The sequence below is a fragment of the Siniperca chuatsi genome, linkage group LG10 (assembly GCF_020085105.1).
Source record: "Siniperca chuatsi isolate FFG_IHB_CAS linkage group LG10, ASM2008510v1, whole genome shotgun sequence".
Taxonomy (NCBI): Eukaryota; Metazoa; Chordata; class Actinopteri; order Centrarchiformes; family Sinipercidae; genus Siniperca; species Siniperca chuatsi.
In genome coordinates, this window is record NC_058051.1 from 31,065,740 (window position 1) to 31,083,239 (window position 17,500).

Sequence of the window (17,500 nt, forward strand, 5' to 3'; positions counted from 1 at the left end):
CTCCACCGCTCCGAGAGAAACGATGCTTTCTACTGCACCGCGTGTGTGACAGCGGCGTCCCTGCTAACTTCAACATTAATACAGATTATAACACAGCGCTATAACTAGCGGCTCCAAGCTTCCTGTCTTGTGAGCTCCGATATAAAGTCGGTGTGTAGTCGTGTCAGTTCCACCAAAGAGACATTTCACCTCTGAACGTCTCGTGGTTTCATTTCAATAACTTCAAATGATCAATATTTCACTAAAAATCAAAGATCAGCCACAAAGAGTAAAATGCTGCTCTTTTACTTAAATAGGATTTTTCCATTCATGTGTTGGTGCTTAAATAAAGGATCTGAGCGCTACTCCACGGAGTCTTAAACCATTAAAGTCTGAACTGTGTGAGACTAGCAGCCGAGTCTTACCAACACTTCCTGTCACTCGCAGTTTACATGCCGCTGCTGAAAGAGACCAGATATGTTCGCATTATCAGCAGGAATCAAACTACCAACTCCTCTGCGTTTCCAGTCAGTGAGTCGAACGTCAGACTGATAACAGACCAGTAATTTGTTCTAACAAGAAGATAAAAATAAGAAAAGCCACAGCGTGATTACAGAGAAGATGCTGGTGAAGCCGATCCGTCCTCTGTGTCTCTCTGTTTAATGACTACTATCTTGTCCTGAATTAAAAGCCAGCTCTCAGCGGCTGCTCTGATTGGTCGGTGCTGACTAACGCTGTGTCAATGTTCCCATGGACCAGTTTAACCACACGTCCTCATAAACCCCGTGTCCCTGTAAACCACGTTCACCCGACGCTGAAGAGTCACATCTCACTGTTTCCTCTGAGAGCCTCCATGCTAACGCCATTCTGATAAGTGATGTAGCATGCTAACATTCTGCAGCATGCTAAGGTAATGTAGCATGCTAACATTCTGCAGCATGCTAAGGTAATGTAGCATGCTAAGGTAATGTAGCATGCTAACATTCTGCAGCATGCTAAGGTAATGTAGCATGCTAAGGTAATGTAGCATGCTAACAGAGGTGTTCGCTCTCAGCTTCCTGGAGGTCTGAACTGACTGATCTCTGCAGGGTTTTTTCCCAGAGTTCCCTGCTTCTGTCCTGCTGATGTTCGGAGCTCTGAGCTGCTGAATGTGAAAACAGATAAATACAGGAGGTGTTTGAATGTGAATGACCTGTGTGTGTGTGTGTGTGTGTGTGTGTGTGTGTGTGTGTGTGCTGGGCGTCTCTTGTTCTGCTAATGTTGGGGGGGCGGGGTAAAACTTCACATTAACAAGACAACTGAACTAAAACTGAGGACAGACTCAGTCTCAGTGATGTCATCTCAGACTGGATTATGTTCTCATGTTTGAGAGAGAGACAGACAGAGAGACAGACAGACAGACAGACAGACAGAGAGACAGAGAGAGAGACAGACAGAGAGACAGACAGAGAGACAGACAGACAGAGAGAGAGACAGAGACAGAGAGAGAGACAGAGAGACAGACAGACAGACAGAGAGACAGACAGGCAGACAGACAGAGAGACAGACAGGCAGACAGACAGGCAGAGACAGAGAGAGAGACAGAGAGACAGAGACAGACAGAGAGACAGACAGGCAGACAGAGAGACAGACAGACAGAGAGAGAGACAGACAGAGAGACAGACAGACAGAGAGAGACAGACAGACAGACAGACAGACAGACAGACAGACAGACAGAGAGAGACAGACAGACAGACTTCATCAAGCTGCTGCAGTTTAACAGGATGTGACCTCTTTCAGAATAAGAGCAGCAGCACAGGTCGGAACAGGAAACAGACCCGACAAATAAACAAGTGTAAAATTCTAACGAGGTACTTTAAAGCGTTTCTTGTGGTTCAGTTTGTTTCCTGAAGACACGGAGTCTGTGATCTCCGGACCGAGTGTTTGACGTGACAATAAAAACTAACTACGAAGCTTCGTACGAGACGTTCAGCGAACGCTCTCAGACCGGCTTATTATTCCGATCTTTATTATTCTGAGGTTTCTGCCTCTTACAGGAAGTTCTTCCTCGCCGCTGTGGCCGAGCGCTCGCTCATGGTGGGATCCGTTGGGTCTCTGTAATATCAGAGTTCGGTCCGGACCGGAAAGGTGCAGCGAGGTAACTTCTGTTATGAAGTGGTGCTGAATGAATAAACCTGAACTGAACGTTAATGTTCCACATCAAAGTGACTTTGCAGATATTTGAAATGATAGTTTTATATAGTATCTGTTTATATTCTAATAATTAGTTTATTTCACACATGCTTTGGCGACGTTAACATCAGTAAAGCCCCACTGAATTATAGAAATGTGTTTTCATGCACAGTAAATATAATCAAGCATGGAAATAATATAAATGTAATATGAACAAGTAACTATATAACTTTAATATAACTTAAATATGACAGATAACACGTTCGTCTACATGATAAATATGTATAGTGTTAGGGCTAATCTGTCTAACAAAGCAAAGTATTTTTACAATTTTAATATCTCTGTTATATATGTTATGTTATATGTGTGTACATTTGAAAATGCTGCAGTTTAGTGAAGTTTTTGGATTATAAATAATCTTATTGTTGTCAACCAGCTCTGATTGTATTTTGGCTTTTATTTTGATAGAAATCAGCGTGTATTTCCTGTGAGATCAGCTTCCTGTCGTTTTAGTTTGAAATCTCACAGCGGAAGTGCTGCGTGTCGGCAGGTAACTTGACTGCGCGGACTCCGGAGACAAAACCGAGTTTCACTGAAGAGAAGAAAGTTGCAGCTGCAGCTTTCTGACGGACCCGCTTTGATTCCGGACTCAATGCCCCTGAAGTCTGTTGGTCTCCGGAGGCTGAAGACCCGCAGCTGCGGACGGGCTGGTTCTCACGGGTTCAGCTGGAGCCGCTGCGGGTTCTGGTTCAGGTTTCTCTTCTTTCATGTTTTATTTCGTCTTCAGTCGTTCTGCTCTCATATGTAACAGAGTTTAATCTCTAATCGATAGGATTTAATAATATATAATCTATAGAGTTTAATCTCTAATCGATAGGATTTAATAATATATAATCTATATTCACTCTGGCTTCCTTAATATTAAGTTGCAACAATTAGTTGATTTATTAAAACTGATTAATTATCGATGAATGTTCAAAAACTTTGATCCTAACTAATCACATCAGCAGGTTAAGTGATGATGTCATAATCACTTGTTTTAACATCTCACGATGACGCGCGTGTGTCTGTCAGCTGTGACGTCACTGACGTTTAAATATATTTTACCTGAACTTTTTGGTCACAACAGTGTGTGTGTGTGTGTGTGTGTGTGTGTGTGTGTGTGTGTGTGTGTGTGTGTGTGTGTGTGTGTGTGTGTGTGTGTGTGAGTGTGTGTGTGTGTGTGTGTGTGTGTGTGTGTGTGTGCAGTGTGTGTGTGTGTGTGTGTGTGTGTGTGTGTGTGTGTGTGTGTGTGTGTGTGTGTGTTGCAGTGTGTGTGTGTGTGTTTTTGCTGTGTGTGTGTGTGTGTGTGTTGCAGTGTGAGTGTGTGTGTGTGTGTGTGTGTGCTGTGTGTGTGTGTGTGTGTTGCAGTGTGTGTGTGTGTGTGTTTTGCTGTGTGTGTGTGTGTGTGTGTGTGTGTGTGTGTGCTGTGTGTGTGTGTGCTGTGTGTGTGTGTGTGTGTGTGCAGTGTGTGTGTGTGTGTGTGTGTGTTGTGTGTGTGTGTGCTGTGTGTGTGTGTGTGTGTGTGTGTGTGTGTGTGTGTGTGTGTGTGTGTGTGTGTGTGTGTGTGTGTGTGTGTGTGTGTGCTGTGTGTGTGTGTGTGTGTGGGGGGGGTCTCAGTTGTTCAGGAGCTGATTGTGGTTTTGGGCCCCGGGGGGACAAACACAGACTCGGGGTCTGAGTGATCTGTATTAAGGAGGTCAGCATGAAGACTCAGCTGGACTGGACTCGCTGAGGGTCAACGAGCCTCAAACGTGAGGAGAAGCTGAAACCTTCTGCAGAGTCGTTGTCTTCGTCGAACAGTAGAGAGGAAGAGGAGGAGGAGGAGGAGCGATGCTCCACTGATCTTTAATCTGGTGGATTCTGTCCGGTAACTCGGTGGTTTATCGGTGTGTCTGAAACGGGCTCCGGTATGAAAGCAGTGGAAGTGATGGTCCTCGGACTGTTCGGGACCTGAAGGTTCCTGCATCCGGATACGGGAGCCGCCATCTTGCGCTGGTGACGTCATTTGGAGCCAGAGTCTGCGCAGTAGTGATCGGGGGTGGAGCCGCGGTGTCACGGTCCCGCCCACACACCCGGCCGACCCAATCACGAGCAGAGCTCAGCTGTCAATCATGACGTGGAACCCCGTTTTTATAGCATCAGATAACTAATCAGAAAAATGAACAGCCACCAGGGGGCGATCCAGATGTTTTGGCGTCACTTTTGGGGAGCTGTCATGTCGTCCATCTTTATATACAGTCTTTGGTTTGGACGCTTTATAAACCAACAGCAGTGTAAAGATCTGAGAACTGGACTGATGTGGTCTCTTCTGGTCTTAGTGAGGACTCTGAATCAGCTGCAGCTGTCTGATCTGTAAAGGCAGCGTTACAGTAGTGGAGCCGGCTGAGACAGAAGTCTTTAATTCTTGATTTGTTCTTCAGGTGATTTTGTCTTAATGTTAAAGTTCAGGTCTGAGTCCAGGACTACACCAGATCTCTGGTCTGGTTTGTGGTCTTTAGAGACTGAAGCTGAGTGCTGACTTTTAATAGCTTCTCCAACGGGCTAACGTCAGTGTTAGCTTCTCCAACGGGCTAACGTCAGTGTCAATGTTTTCAAATCTGGTTAAACTCTGATGATCTCCCGCTTCCATGTTTTGGTTTTAGGGCAGAAAGAGGACACACACACTGTAACTCTCTGTGTTGAATATTTAAATCCTGTATTTGCATCTCTTTGTCTGCAGCTGCAGCCTTTCATCACGCTGACTGAGTGTGTGTGTGTGTGTGTGTGTGCGTGCTACAGCTCTGTAGTGTAAATCACAGTAATGATGAAGATCTTCAGTCTGTTTGATGTGTTAAACGTCTCGTGTTTTAAGTGCTTCAGTTTTCTGGTTGATAAACTCGTCTCTGTGTGTTTACATCATGTTTACATCATGTTTACATCATGTTTACATCATGGCGACATCATGTTTACATCATGCGACATCATGTTTACATCATGGCGACATCATGGTGACATCATGTTTACATCATGTTTACATCATGGCGACATCATGTTTACATCATGCGACATCATGTTTACATCATGGCGACATCATGGTGACATCATGTTTACATCATGGCGACATCATGTTTACATCATGCGACATCATGTTTACATCATGGCGACATCATGTTTACATCATGGCGACATCATGTTTACATCATGGCGACATCATGGTGACATCATGTTTACATCATGGCGACATCATGTTTACATCATGCGACATCATGTTTACATCATGGCGACATCATGTTTACATCATGGCGACATCATGGTGACATCATGTTTACATCATGGCGACATCATGTTTACATCATGCGACATCATGTTTACATCATGGCGACGTCATGTTTACATCATGCGACATCATGTTTACATCATGGCGACGTCATGTGTACATCATGGCGACGTCATGTTTACATCATGGCGACGTCATGTTTACATCATGGCGACATCATGTTTACATCATGTTTACATCATGCGACATCATGTTTACATCATGTTTACATTATGGTGACATCATGGCGACATCATGTTTACATCATGGCGACGTCATGTTTACATCATGGCGACGTCATGTTTACATCATGGCGACGTCATGTTTACATCATGCGACATCATGTTTACATCATGTTTACATCATGCGACATCATGTTTACATCATGGCGACGTCATGTTTACATCATGCGACATCATGTTTACATCATGCGACGTCATGTTTACATCATGTTTACATCATGCGACATCATGTTTACATCATGGTGACATCATGTTTACATCATGGCGACATCATGTTTACATCATGCGACATCATGTTTACATCATGGCGACATCATGTTTACATCATGGCGACATCATGTTTACATCATGTTTACATCATGCGACATCATGTTTACATCATGTTTACATCATGCGACATCATGTTTACATCATGGCGACGTCATGTTTACATCATGCGACATCATGTTTACATCATGCGACGTCATGTTTACATCATGTTTACATCATGCGACATCATGTTTACATCATGGTGACATCATGTTTACATCATGGCGACATCATGTTTACATCATGCGACATCATGTTTACATCATGGCGACATCATGTTTACATCATGGCGACATCATGTTTACATCATGCGACATCATGTTTACATCATGTTTACATCATGCGACGTCATGTTTACATCATGGTGACATCATGTTTACATCATGGCGACATCATGTTTACATCATGCGACATCATGTTTACATCATGGCGACGTCATGTTTACATCATGCGACATCATGTTTACATCATGTTTACATCATGGCGACATCATGTTTACATCATGTTTACATCATGCGACATCATGTTTACATCATGGCGACATCATGTGTACATCATGCGACATCATGTTTACATCATGCGACATCATGTTTACATCATGTTTACATCATGCGACATCATGTTTACATCATGGCGACATCATGTGTACATCATGCGACATCATGTTTACATCATGGCGACGTCATGTTTACATCATGGCGACGTCATGTTTACATCATGGCGACATCATGTTTACATCATGTTTACATTATGGTGACATCATGGCGACATCATGTTTACATCATGGCGACGTCATGTTTACATCATGGCGACGTCATGTTTACATCATGGCGACGTCATGTTTACATCATGCGACATCATGTTTACATCATGGCGACGTCATGTTTACATCATGTTTACATCATGCGACATCATGTTTACATCATGCGACGTCATGTTTACATCATGTTTACATCATGGCGACGTCATGTTTACATCATGTTTACATCATGGTGACATCATGGCGACATCATGGTGTAAACATTGACACATCATGATGCATGAAGCATCATGATGTCGACGTGATGCTTAAAGGAAGCAGATCTTTGTTCTGAAATCTGGACAGAAAACCAGACAGGAAGCAGTTTGTTTGCAGAGAGCTTTTTCATCAGCTGTTCGGTCAGAGAGCTGCATCACCTGAAAGGAGGGGGGAGGAGAGGTGAGAGTGACACCCCTCCCCCAACACACACAGCTGCCAACAAGGTCAAATACCTGTTTGTCTTTATTCTGCTCTAAAGATCAAACTGGTCGAAACATTCACATTCGCAGCTGTTCTTCCATCAGTAATAATCAACGCAGTGAGAAGGAAGACAGGAATAACACTAAGACAAATGTAATGTCACTGTACTTATTTTACTTATCCTTTCTTTACTAGCACAATTCTTCAAACACAGAAAGAAGCATTTTTATTTCCATATAAAATGCAACTTTCATTAATGAGTGAAAGCTCTGAGACTGAAGAGTCTGAGAGCAGAAAACATCAAACATAAGTCCAGAAACTCGTTTAAAGAGCGAGTCTGTGGGAGAAACGTGTTTCAGCTCGTGCTTCTGACTTTCCTCCGAACCTCTTCTCTGCAAACTGAGACAGAATAAGATTTATAATAAAACAGCTTCAGTCACAGCTAATATCAATATCATGACTATGAAACTAAAACATCTGAAACATCAGCAGACGCAAAGATGAAATGATCTGCAGACCTGAAACTGATCACTGATCAGTTTATTGATGAGTTAAGTGATGATTTGAGCTGCCGAAGGTCTGAAGAGAGAAGCAGAGGACAGAAGCTGCAGGTCTGAACACGAGTCAGCAGGACACAGGAATGTGGGGGGAGGAGAGGGGGGGGAGGAGAGGGAGGAGGAGGGGGGAGGAGGAGGAGGAGAGGGGGAGGGAGGAGGGGGGAGGAGGAGGAGGAGGAGAGGAGGAGAGGGGAGGAGGAGGAGGAGGAGGAGGAGAGGGAGGAGGGGGGAGGGATGAAAGTGGAGAGAAGCAGAAATAACAGGAGGAGGAGACCATTTGTCAGAACATTTGGTGTCTGAGTGTGTGTGTGTGTGTGTTACAGTGTGTGTGTGTGTGTTAGTGTGTGTGTGTGTTAGTGTGTGTGTGTGTGTGTGTGTGTGTGTGTGTGTGTGTTTGTGTGTGTGTGTGTGTGTGTGTGTGTGTGTGTGTGTGTGTGTGTGTGTTAGTGTTTGTGTGTGTTAGTGTGTGTGTGTGTGTGTGTGTTAGTGTGTGTGTTAGTGTTTGTGTGTGTGTGTGTTAGTGTGTGTGTGTTAGTGTGTGTGTTAGTGTTAGTGTGTGTGTGTGTGTGTGTGTGTGTAACAACAGGAAGCAGTAACTGTCGAACCCGCAGCTCTTGTTGTTTCAGCTTCACGGAGGAAAATAGTTCCTCCATGAACCTGAAACAACAAACCTGAGGAGGATCTTCAGGAACCGGGTCTGATGTTTGTGCCTCGAGTCCCGTTCTATTAAAGCAAAGCAGCCGTCTGTACAGCCGACACCTGCAGCGCTCTGCAGCGCAGTCCAGGTGACAGACAGCCGTACAGGTGAGCGGAGGAACGTGTCCTTTGGATCTGGGGCGAACTGTCCCTTTAAGGACAAATGTTTAGTCTCCTCTAACTGTCTCACCTGTGACTTTTTAAACAAAAGTGCTGATTGCTCGACCGGCTACAGAAGCGCTAACCACATCCCCTGTTAATTAGCAATACAGTCTGCTAATAGCTGCCACTTGACACTGCAACGCAACGGGTCAACCACTACCATAGTAAAGTGGACAATGTGTCTATTTATCAATAATGTCTCATTTATACTGCAAATCCTCCTGGATGTTGTTCACATGTCAACATGATGACGGACAGCTCAAGAAACAGATCAGGGAAGAGGTGCGAGTCCTAAACAGTTTCAAGACTAAGGTCTCTGAACCCCGCACTGGTTTCAGATTCGTTCCCCACAACCCTCGGTGCAGTTAACTATCCCCGACCAAATCCCCGACCAAATCCCCGACCAAAACAGAATCTAATGTGAATACGGAGAATATAATAACGGACTAACTGACGGCACACTTTACCAATGATCGGAGCAGGAGACTGAACTAGATTATAGTCAACCGATACCACAGGAACAGCACACAGTTAGACCGAATGATTTGATAACCATTGATTTGGGCGGCTGTGGCTTAGTGGTAGAGCGGGTCGTCAGAAGGTCGGCGGTTCGATCCCGGCTTCCCTCAGTCCTAGGTCAAGAACCTGAACACCAAATTGCTCCCGAGGGCTGTGCCTTCAGTGTGTGAGTGTGTGTGAACGGGGTGAATGCGATATGTAGTGTGTGAAGCACTTTGAGCGGTCGGAAGACTAGAAAGGTGCTATACAAGTACAGTCCAGTTACCATTAGACTAACCCTAACCCTACCACTTAACCACCGTTTAACCACCACTTAACCACCACTTAACCACCGTTTAACCACCGTTTAACCACCACTTAACCACCACTTAACCACCGTTTAACCACCACTTAACCACCGTTTAACCACCACTTAACCACCACTTAACCACCACTTAACCACCGTTTAACCACCGTTTAACCACCGTTTAACCACCACTTAACCACCACTTAACCACCGTTTAACCACCGTTTAACCACCGTTTAACCACCGTTTAACCACCACTTAACCACCGTTTAACCACCACTTAACCACCGTTTAACCACCGTTTAACCACCACTTAACCACCGTTTAACCACCGTTTAACCACCACTTAACCACCGTTTAACCACCGTTTAACCACCGTTTAACCACCACTTAACCACCGTTTAACCACCATTTAACCAACGTTTAACCACCGTTTAACCACCGTTTAACCACCACTTAACCACCGTTTAACCACCATTTAACCAACGTTTAACCACCGTTTAACCACCATTTAACCAACGTTTAACCACCGTTTAACCACCGTTTAACCACCGTTTAACCACCACTTAACCACCGTTTAACCACCATTTAACCAACGTTTAACCACCGTTTAACCACCGTTTAACCACCACTTAACCACCGTTTAACCACCATTTAACCAACGTTTAACCACCATTTAACCACCGTTTAACCACCGTTTAACCACCGTTTAACCACCGTTTAACCAACACAGCAGACAGAGAAACGCCTGTTTAATGCCTGTTGCCTATAAGTAAATATACTCAGCCTAATTCTAGCCTAGAAGTCAGAATGCACACTGCATCTACCTGTCTTTGTGTTGTCCAGGTGTTTCACTGTGGACAGACATCTCCACTGAAGCACCTGGAGACTCTGTTAGTGAGGACGCAAATTGTTTTTACACGACAGCGTTGTAAATTGTGGACGGCTTCATGTAGACGAAGTCTCAAACTCAATGAAACACCTGAACATCAGGTAGACAGGTAAATGTCTTCTGCTTTGATAAACAACAAACAGTCGATGGTGTCCAGCATGCGTTGATCATATTAACATATTAACATCTCTTGTCTAAGTTTTATAAATATGAAACAGGACGTCTCTTCTGTAACGGGGGTCTACGGGGAAAATGGTTTTTGGGGTGTTTTAGTTACAGTGCAGCGAGTGACCACTGGGGAAACACACACACACACACACACACACACACACACACACACACACACACACAGCGTCCTCTCTCTGTATATAATTAGCAGTTCATTGTGTGGCTTTTTGTTTTGAAGCCTCAGAGCTCAGATTTAACTGTTTGCTCACCAACACTCAGACTGTTGTTTATGTTGTTTACAGTCAGTTGGTCTCAACTCATTTTTTTCAGTTTCAATTCAAATAGCTTTATTGGCATGAACAAACAATGTTGTTGCCAAAGCAGTTTACAGAAGATTATATATATATATAAAATACACAGGTGTCACATATGCAGGTTCTAGATTATACTGATGCAGTCCATTCTGATTGCTTTACAATACAGATACAGTGTGCACTACAAGTGAATGCAATTACTGAATACTATACAAACCCCTAATGTTTGCGGTGTTACAGTGATTGTGAATCCCTCAGGCTGTGGCAGGCAGATACATATTTAGCTGCCAGAGGAGCTGCTGTCCCTTCAAACTGCCCGTTTCTCTTCTGGGGTTAACTTTGGGAAGTTTGTTATTTTCTTGGCTGTTTCCCGTCGTGGAAATCTCTTACTGAAGAGAACTTCTCACAGTGGAGGAGGAGGAGCATCTCTGTCTCTACCTGTCGAGCAGTGACCACATACACGCTCCTCTCTGGGCAGCCATGTCTGTCTGTATCTTCCTGTGTCAGTTGGTGGTCACTGAGCCTGTATTTGGTCAGGATCAGTCTCTGTTTGGTATCTCACTGAGCCTGTATTCGGTCAGGATCAGTCTGTTTGGTATCTCACTGAGCCTGTATTCGGTCAGGATCAGTCTCTGTTTTGTATCTCACTGAGCCTGTATTTGGTCAGGATCAGTCTGTTTGGTATCTCACTGAGCCTGTATTTGGTCAGGATCAGTCTCTGTTTGGTATCTCACTGAGCCTGTATTCGGTCAGGATCAGTCTCTGTTTGGTATCTCACTGAGCCTGTATTCGGTCAGGATCAGTCTCTGTTTTGTATCTCACTGAGCCTGTATTTGGTCAGGATCAGTCTCTGTTTGGTATCTCACTGAGCCTGTATTCGGTCAGGATCAGTCTCTGTTTTGTATCGCACTGAGCCTGTATTCGGTCAGGATCAGTCTCTGTTTTGTATCTCACTGAGCCTGTATTTGGTCAGGATCAGTCTGTTTGGTATCTCACTGAGCCTGTATTTGGTCAGGATCAGTCTCTGTTTGGTATCTCACTGAGCCTGTATTTGGTCAGGATCAGTCTCTGTTTGGTATCTCACTGAGCCTGTATTCGGTCAGGATCAGTCTGTTTGGTATCTCACTGAGCCTGTATTCGGTCAGGATCAGTCTCTGTTTTGTATCTCACTGAGCCTGTATTTGGTCAGGATCAGTCTGTTTGGTATCGCACTGAGTCTGTATTTGGTCAGGATCAGTCTCTGTTTGGTATCTCACTGAGCCTGTATTTGGTCAGGATCAGTCTGTTTGGTATCTCACTGAGCCTGTATTCGGTCAGGATCAGTCATGCTACCGTGAGTTCCCTTCGCCCTGAGAAACACACTGAGACTACGGTTCCAGTTTAAATTCTTTTTTTTTTCTCCACACACAATCCTTCCGTCAGCATCCGCCGTTCTTCCGACTGCCTCTGCTTCTCACTCCTTGTGTCCAGCATGCTACTGTATTTAGGGAGAGCATAATTAGTTAACCGGGTTCAGCTGTGCCAATTACCTCTCCCTGATGCTGCTCACCTGACCCACTCCACCACCTCTCCCTCTGCAGCTGACAGCTACCCATACACACCTCCACAGCCTGTATTTGGCCAGGATCAGTCTGTGTTTGGCATCTCACTGAACCTGTATTTGGTCAGGACCAATCTCTTGTTTTGTATCAGTGACATTTGACATGATTGAATTTAATTGGTGGGGACAATAAACATCTCACAGCTGGAGCTATGGGGGGGGGGGGGGGGTGTCGTTCACCAGCTGCTAGTCTGCTGATGGTCTAACTCACTAGCTTTGTTGCTAGTTGCTGTTTAGAAATAAAGTCGATAAGAGGGTCTGAAAAGTCGCTAAGTCTAGCGAGAAAGTCACAGAGACTGCAATGAAAACTGTGTGTGAGGGGCGGGGATAGCTATGTTGGCCACAAAAGATTCAGTGTATTCAGCAGTCATATTAAATATTTTAGCAATAAAAAAGACCTGTGGTTATAGGCAGTCAGTGAACCAAACCACTGTGAGGCATGAGGGGGGAGGATGTAACCTTTCAAAACTTAAAAACACATTGGACTCGTAGTAGAGAACGAGATCTGGCAACCGTTTTTGTACCAATTACACTGACTAGACACTGACAGACAACAGTGGTTATATTTAAATTTTTTGATCAAAATTATTGCTAGGGACAATTCAGTAGTCGCTGGATATTGGTAGGACATGCCTGTCCGTCCCTAACTCTCACTGAGGGGTTTTCAGTCTCTCTCTCTCTCTCAATTCAATTCAATGGGGCTTTATTGGCATCATGGCAAACAGACGTTAACATCACCAAAGCAAGTGTGAAATAAAAACAAAAAATGTGCTATTAGAATATATGCAATTAAGTAAGATAATATGATGATGATAATTATTGACTTGCAGTTAAAAATACAAATACAAGTGAAAACTACATAAACACTGCAACATTTTTTGTGTGAATGTGTGTGTAGGTTATTCACTCTGTCTCTCTCTCGTTTCCTTTTTTTCATCGCTCATTTCCTTCTTCCTGTTTCCTGTTGCGCTCCACTTCCTGTTCTCAGGGACGTTCAGTGTGTTGTCCTGCAGTCAGTGGACATGTTTTTCTCCTGTAGACTGTGTGAAGGGTTTCAGAGTTCAGAGAGGACAGAGGTCAAAGGTCGGGGGTCAAGATGTTCACTTTTTTCTATTATTATTTTCTTTTAACTGTAAAGTTACTACAAGGAGTTTTTAACTGGTTATAAAACAGTCTGATGCCTCTATATAACGTACATAAGTACATCAGCGAGAAGATTGGCTGTTTCTATGTAGTTATTCATAATTTACGGCACGCAGAGCGGAAGAGCCTGTTTATATTTTCCCAGGTGAAATTTCACAGTGAGCAGTATGTTAGCCAGTTAAAAGGCAGCAGCAAGAGAGGTTTTTTTTTTATTTTTTTTTATAAAGAATTAAATTTTTGACGTTATCTTTTGTGGTTCGGGCTGATACTGGGGCAGGACCAGCAAAGAGACAGAGGGACGTGAACAGAGCACGTGCGGAAACACGAATCCACCATGGTCGGTCATTCATGGCCCTGTTCCTCCTAGAGAGGTGTGTCATATGTTTACACGGTGGACATCACTGTGATACAGCTGGCTTATAACGGAACATTTGATGTTGGCCTTGCTACCGAGCCGTATCTTGCAGTAGGCTTATCATTAAGACATAACATTACTTACTAGGGGATGTAGCATGCTCACACAGCATGCGCTAGCCAGATCAAGATCTTTACGATACGAGGTGGTGGAAACACTACTGCTTTCGTCCACAGGGGCCGCCAACATCAACACAAAATGAAAGTTCTTTGTAGTAACTTTAAATTAATGTTGCTGTTTTGGCAAAATGTTATTTGAGGTAAAAACGTTGTTTATATAAATGCAGTCGTCCTCCAACCAGCAGGAGGCGCTGTAACTGCTGAGCAGAAAATAACACCCTCCAGCCAATCACAGCACAGGATCCTACCTGCACATGATGTGTTCACTTCCATAGAGGCAGACGTGTGAGAACCTTCAACCAACCGGAGGTCACATTTATCTTCAGATCCTCAAACACAACTTCATGTTTCCAGATAACCGTTCCTCCATCAGAGCTGTTTTGTCTACAGACTGATAACCCTGGTGTGTGTGTGAGTGTGTGTGTGTGTGTGAGTGTGTGCGTGTGTGTGTGTGTGTGTGTGCGTGTGTGTGTGTGTGTGTGTGTGTCTCAGTGCTTATTCCTGTCTGAGGCTCTGCAGGTCTCAAACACTGATAGAGATACAGAAAAAAGACTCAGACAGCAGTGAACGAACAGGTAACAGGTGTGTGTGTGTGTGTGTGAGTCGCAGCTGATGGATCTTCTTCCTCCGTCGTCATCAGAAACTATTAAAACACATCAGCGAGCCGCTCTGCTGCACCGGGTGACATGTTCCTTCATCACCACGAACACACACACTGTAGTTTATTCTGACTCCGCCCCACACACACCGTCCTGCTGCCCCAAACACTCACTACAGCACCACATGTGGATTCATCCGCCGCTGGAAGTAGTCCCCAACAGACGCTCTGTTTCCTCCTGTTGGTCTGATAGAAACTACAGCGAGCAGCTGTTTGAGGAAACTACTGAGCCTTTTTAAACAGGAAACTATAGATTTAAAGATTCACGTCTTCAGCAGGAACCAAAATAGTTCAGTTAAGGTTTGTTGGAAGTCTGGTGGTGTTTTTCTGTTTTTTTTAGCCAACAATCTTATGACTGATCAAACATGTGACGTCTTCAGATGTCTGTATTCAGCATACTTTGATATAAAACAGAAAAACTAACATTGGAGAAACTGACACCAGAGAATGGAAAATGGTTTTGATTGATACATTTGGTTAATCAATTATCAAAATAGTTTGAAAATTATTTTTTGTTGATCAGCTAATCGACTCATCCACTAATCATTTCAGTTGCAGACAGTGAAGGTGTAACACCGGCCTCAGGTTTTAGCCGCTGTCGTCGTCATGTGACTGATGACTTGGTCACATGATCTTTATCATATTCGTCCCTGTTGTTTGGTGTTCCTGACTTCTGATTGTCCTCCTCCTCTTCTTCTGTTGTTCTCTTATCAGGTCAGAGGTTCTGAAGACTGTTTAACTCCCTCTGCAGGCCGGCCTGGGAACTGCACCAACAGCTAACAGCTAACAGCTAACAGCTAACCAAGTCAGCCAGCCGACCAGTGAAGCAGTCCTGTGGCGGTGTTCAGGCTGTTGGATGGCCACAGGAGTGAACTACTGGAGCTCTTATGAACCCAATTACAAGGTGAGAGAGATTGATTGATTGATTGATTGATTGACAGTCATTTGTGTATAAAACACGAAAAAACAACACAGAGGAGAACTGGTGGAAGAGTTCATGAGATCTTTAACGCGTACTTACGTGTTAATGTGATCACCAGACTGAACTGCTGTTTCATTTTCACTTGATTATTCAAATGTTGACATACAAATCCTCATTGTGTCACACAGGGTTACATTAATAACTGACATCACTATCTTCCAAAACCTCAAGTGAAGGAGGAAATAAAAGCGTAGCGTCATGAGATAAATCCTTTATAATCATGAGATCATCTGAAGAATCAGATAATAATAGTGGAAATAAAGACCTCGTTAGGATCCATCCATTAGCTGCCTCTTATCCGGGTCGGATCGCGGTGGCAGCAGGCTAAGCAAGGTAGTCCAGACGTCCCTCGAACCAGCAACGTACAACGGCCACATTACTGCTGCACCAGTACTCCTTCTCTTGGGGCAGCAACTCACTCCCAACCCGCAGGGAGGAATCCACCGGTTTCCGGCAGAGAACCTCAGCCTTGGAGGTGTTGACTCTGATCCCGGCAGAGTCAGCACCTCCTCCCGCACTCGACTGCAAACCGCCCAGTGCGTCCCTGAAGGTCCCGGTCTGATGAAGCCAACAGCACCGCATCATCTGCAAAGAGCAGAGAAGCTCTCTGCTGTGTCCAACCCGGACACTCTCCTCCGCTTGTTAGTTTGACAAACATTTGTTATAAGATGAAAGACTTCATAATTTTGAAATAGAGATCTCATTATAACGAGATTAAGATTTTTCGTTATTATGAGATAATGATTATTAACGAAACGTCTGTTTGTTTGGTGAATACGATGTCGTTCCACGTGGTTCAGTTTGAGCAGATAACTCAGTAAAGCTGCTTTGGTGGAGTTGTTGTTAACCTGAAGTGTGTCTGTCTGTGATCGGGGGACAATAAAGATTGAACTGAATATTGTTCTGCAGGTGAGTGAGTGTGTGTGGGGCGGAGAACAGGAGTCGAGCAGTGAGGAGGGAGGAGGCGGGGTCACATGGGAAACACAAGCCATGGAGGTCAAAGGTCAACTCATCTCAGCACCTGGTGAGAACAAACAACAACAATACAGTGACATATGTTAATGAGGACATGTGTTACAGTGTGTCTTACCTGTGTGTGTGTGTGTGTGTGTGTGTGTGTGTGTGTGCGCAGACCCTCTCACCTGTCCGGACAGGAAGCAGAGGGAGCGAATGGCAGAGCTGCAGGAGAGGAGGCGGAGCCTGCAGGCGCTGCTGAGCGCTCGACTGGCTGAGCTGAGACGCATCTGTCTGCAAGAAGCGGTGAGTGATGTCATAATTAGACCCCTCCCCCCAACAGGGATCATCCAATCAAAGCTGATCATTCTCCTGGACCTGTCTGGTCCTCGTAGTCCTGGACTGGGAGGGTCACAGTCTTGTTCCTGTTGAGTTTTTATGAACTTATTGTAAGTTGTTTTGAACAGAAGCGACTGAATTTAATATGACGTAATATAAGGTGGGTTTTCCTGCGTTTTCATTGGTCAGGAACTGACAGGTGCGGTGCCCAGTGACTTCCCCCTAGAGGCGGGAGAAAAACCCCCCTGTGTCCGACGGAGAGGTGGGACGTCTCGCCAAGGAAACAGGAAGTGTCGAGCAGAGGTGAGGATGATCTTTGATCGCAATCAGTCGATCAGGAACAGGAAATGCTGATGGGAAACTTCCCCGACAGCAGCTGATAGTTTCCGTCACAAGATCTTTTAAAACGAAACCAACATAAAGCAGTAGTAGAGTTTA

At 44.4% G+C, this 17,500-nt stretch overlaps 1 protein-coding gene across 1 annotated transcript in view; it reads left to right on the plus strand.

Annotated features, from left to right (window-relative positions):
• Positions 1–2,616: 2,616 nt before the first annotated feature.
• Positions 2,617–17,500, plus strand: part of ccdc120a (coiled-coil domain containing 120a) — a 33,078-nt gene continuing 18,194 nt past the window's right edge. Inside the window, 5 exon segments of the mRNA XM_044211604.1 lie at positions 2,617–2,904; positions 15,502–15,691; positions 16,679–16,793; positions 16,902–17,029; positions 17,252–17,365. Of these exon segments, the coding sequence (XP_044067539.1) occupies positions 15,644–15,691; positions 16,679–16,793; positions 16,902–17,029; positions 17,252–17,365 (405 nt within the window). The 5' untranslated portion in view covers positions 2,617–2,904; positions 15,502–15,643.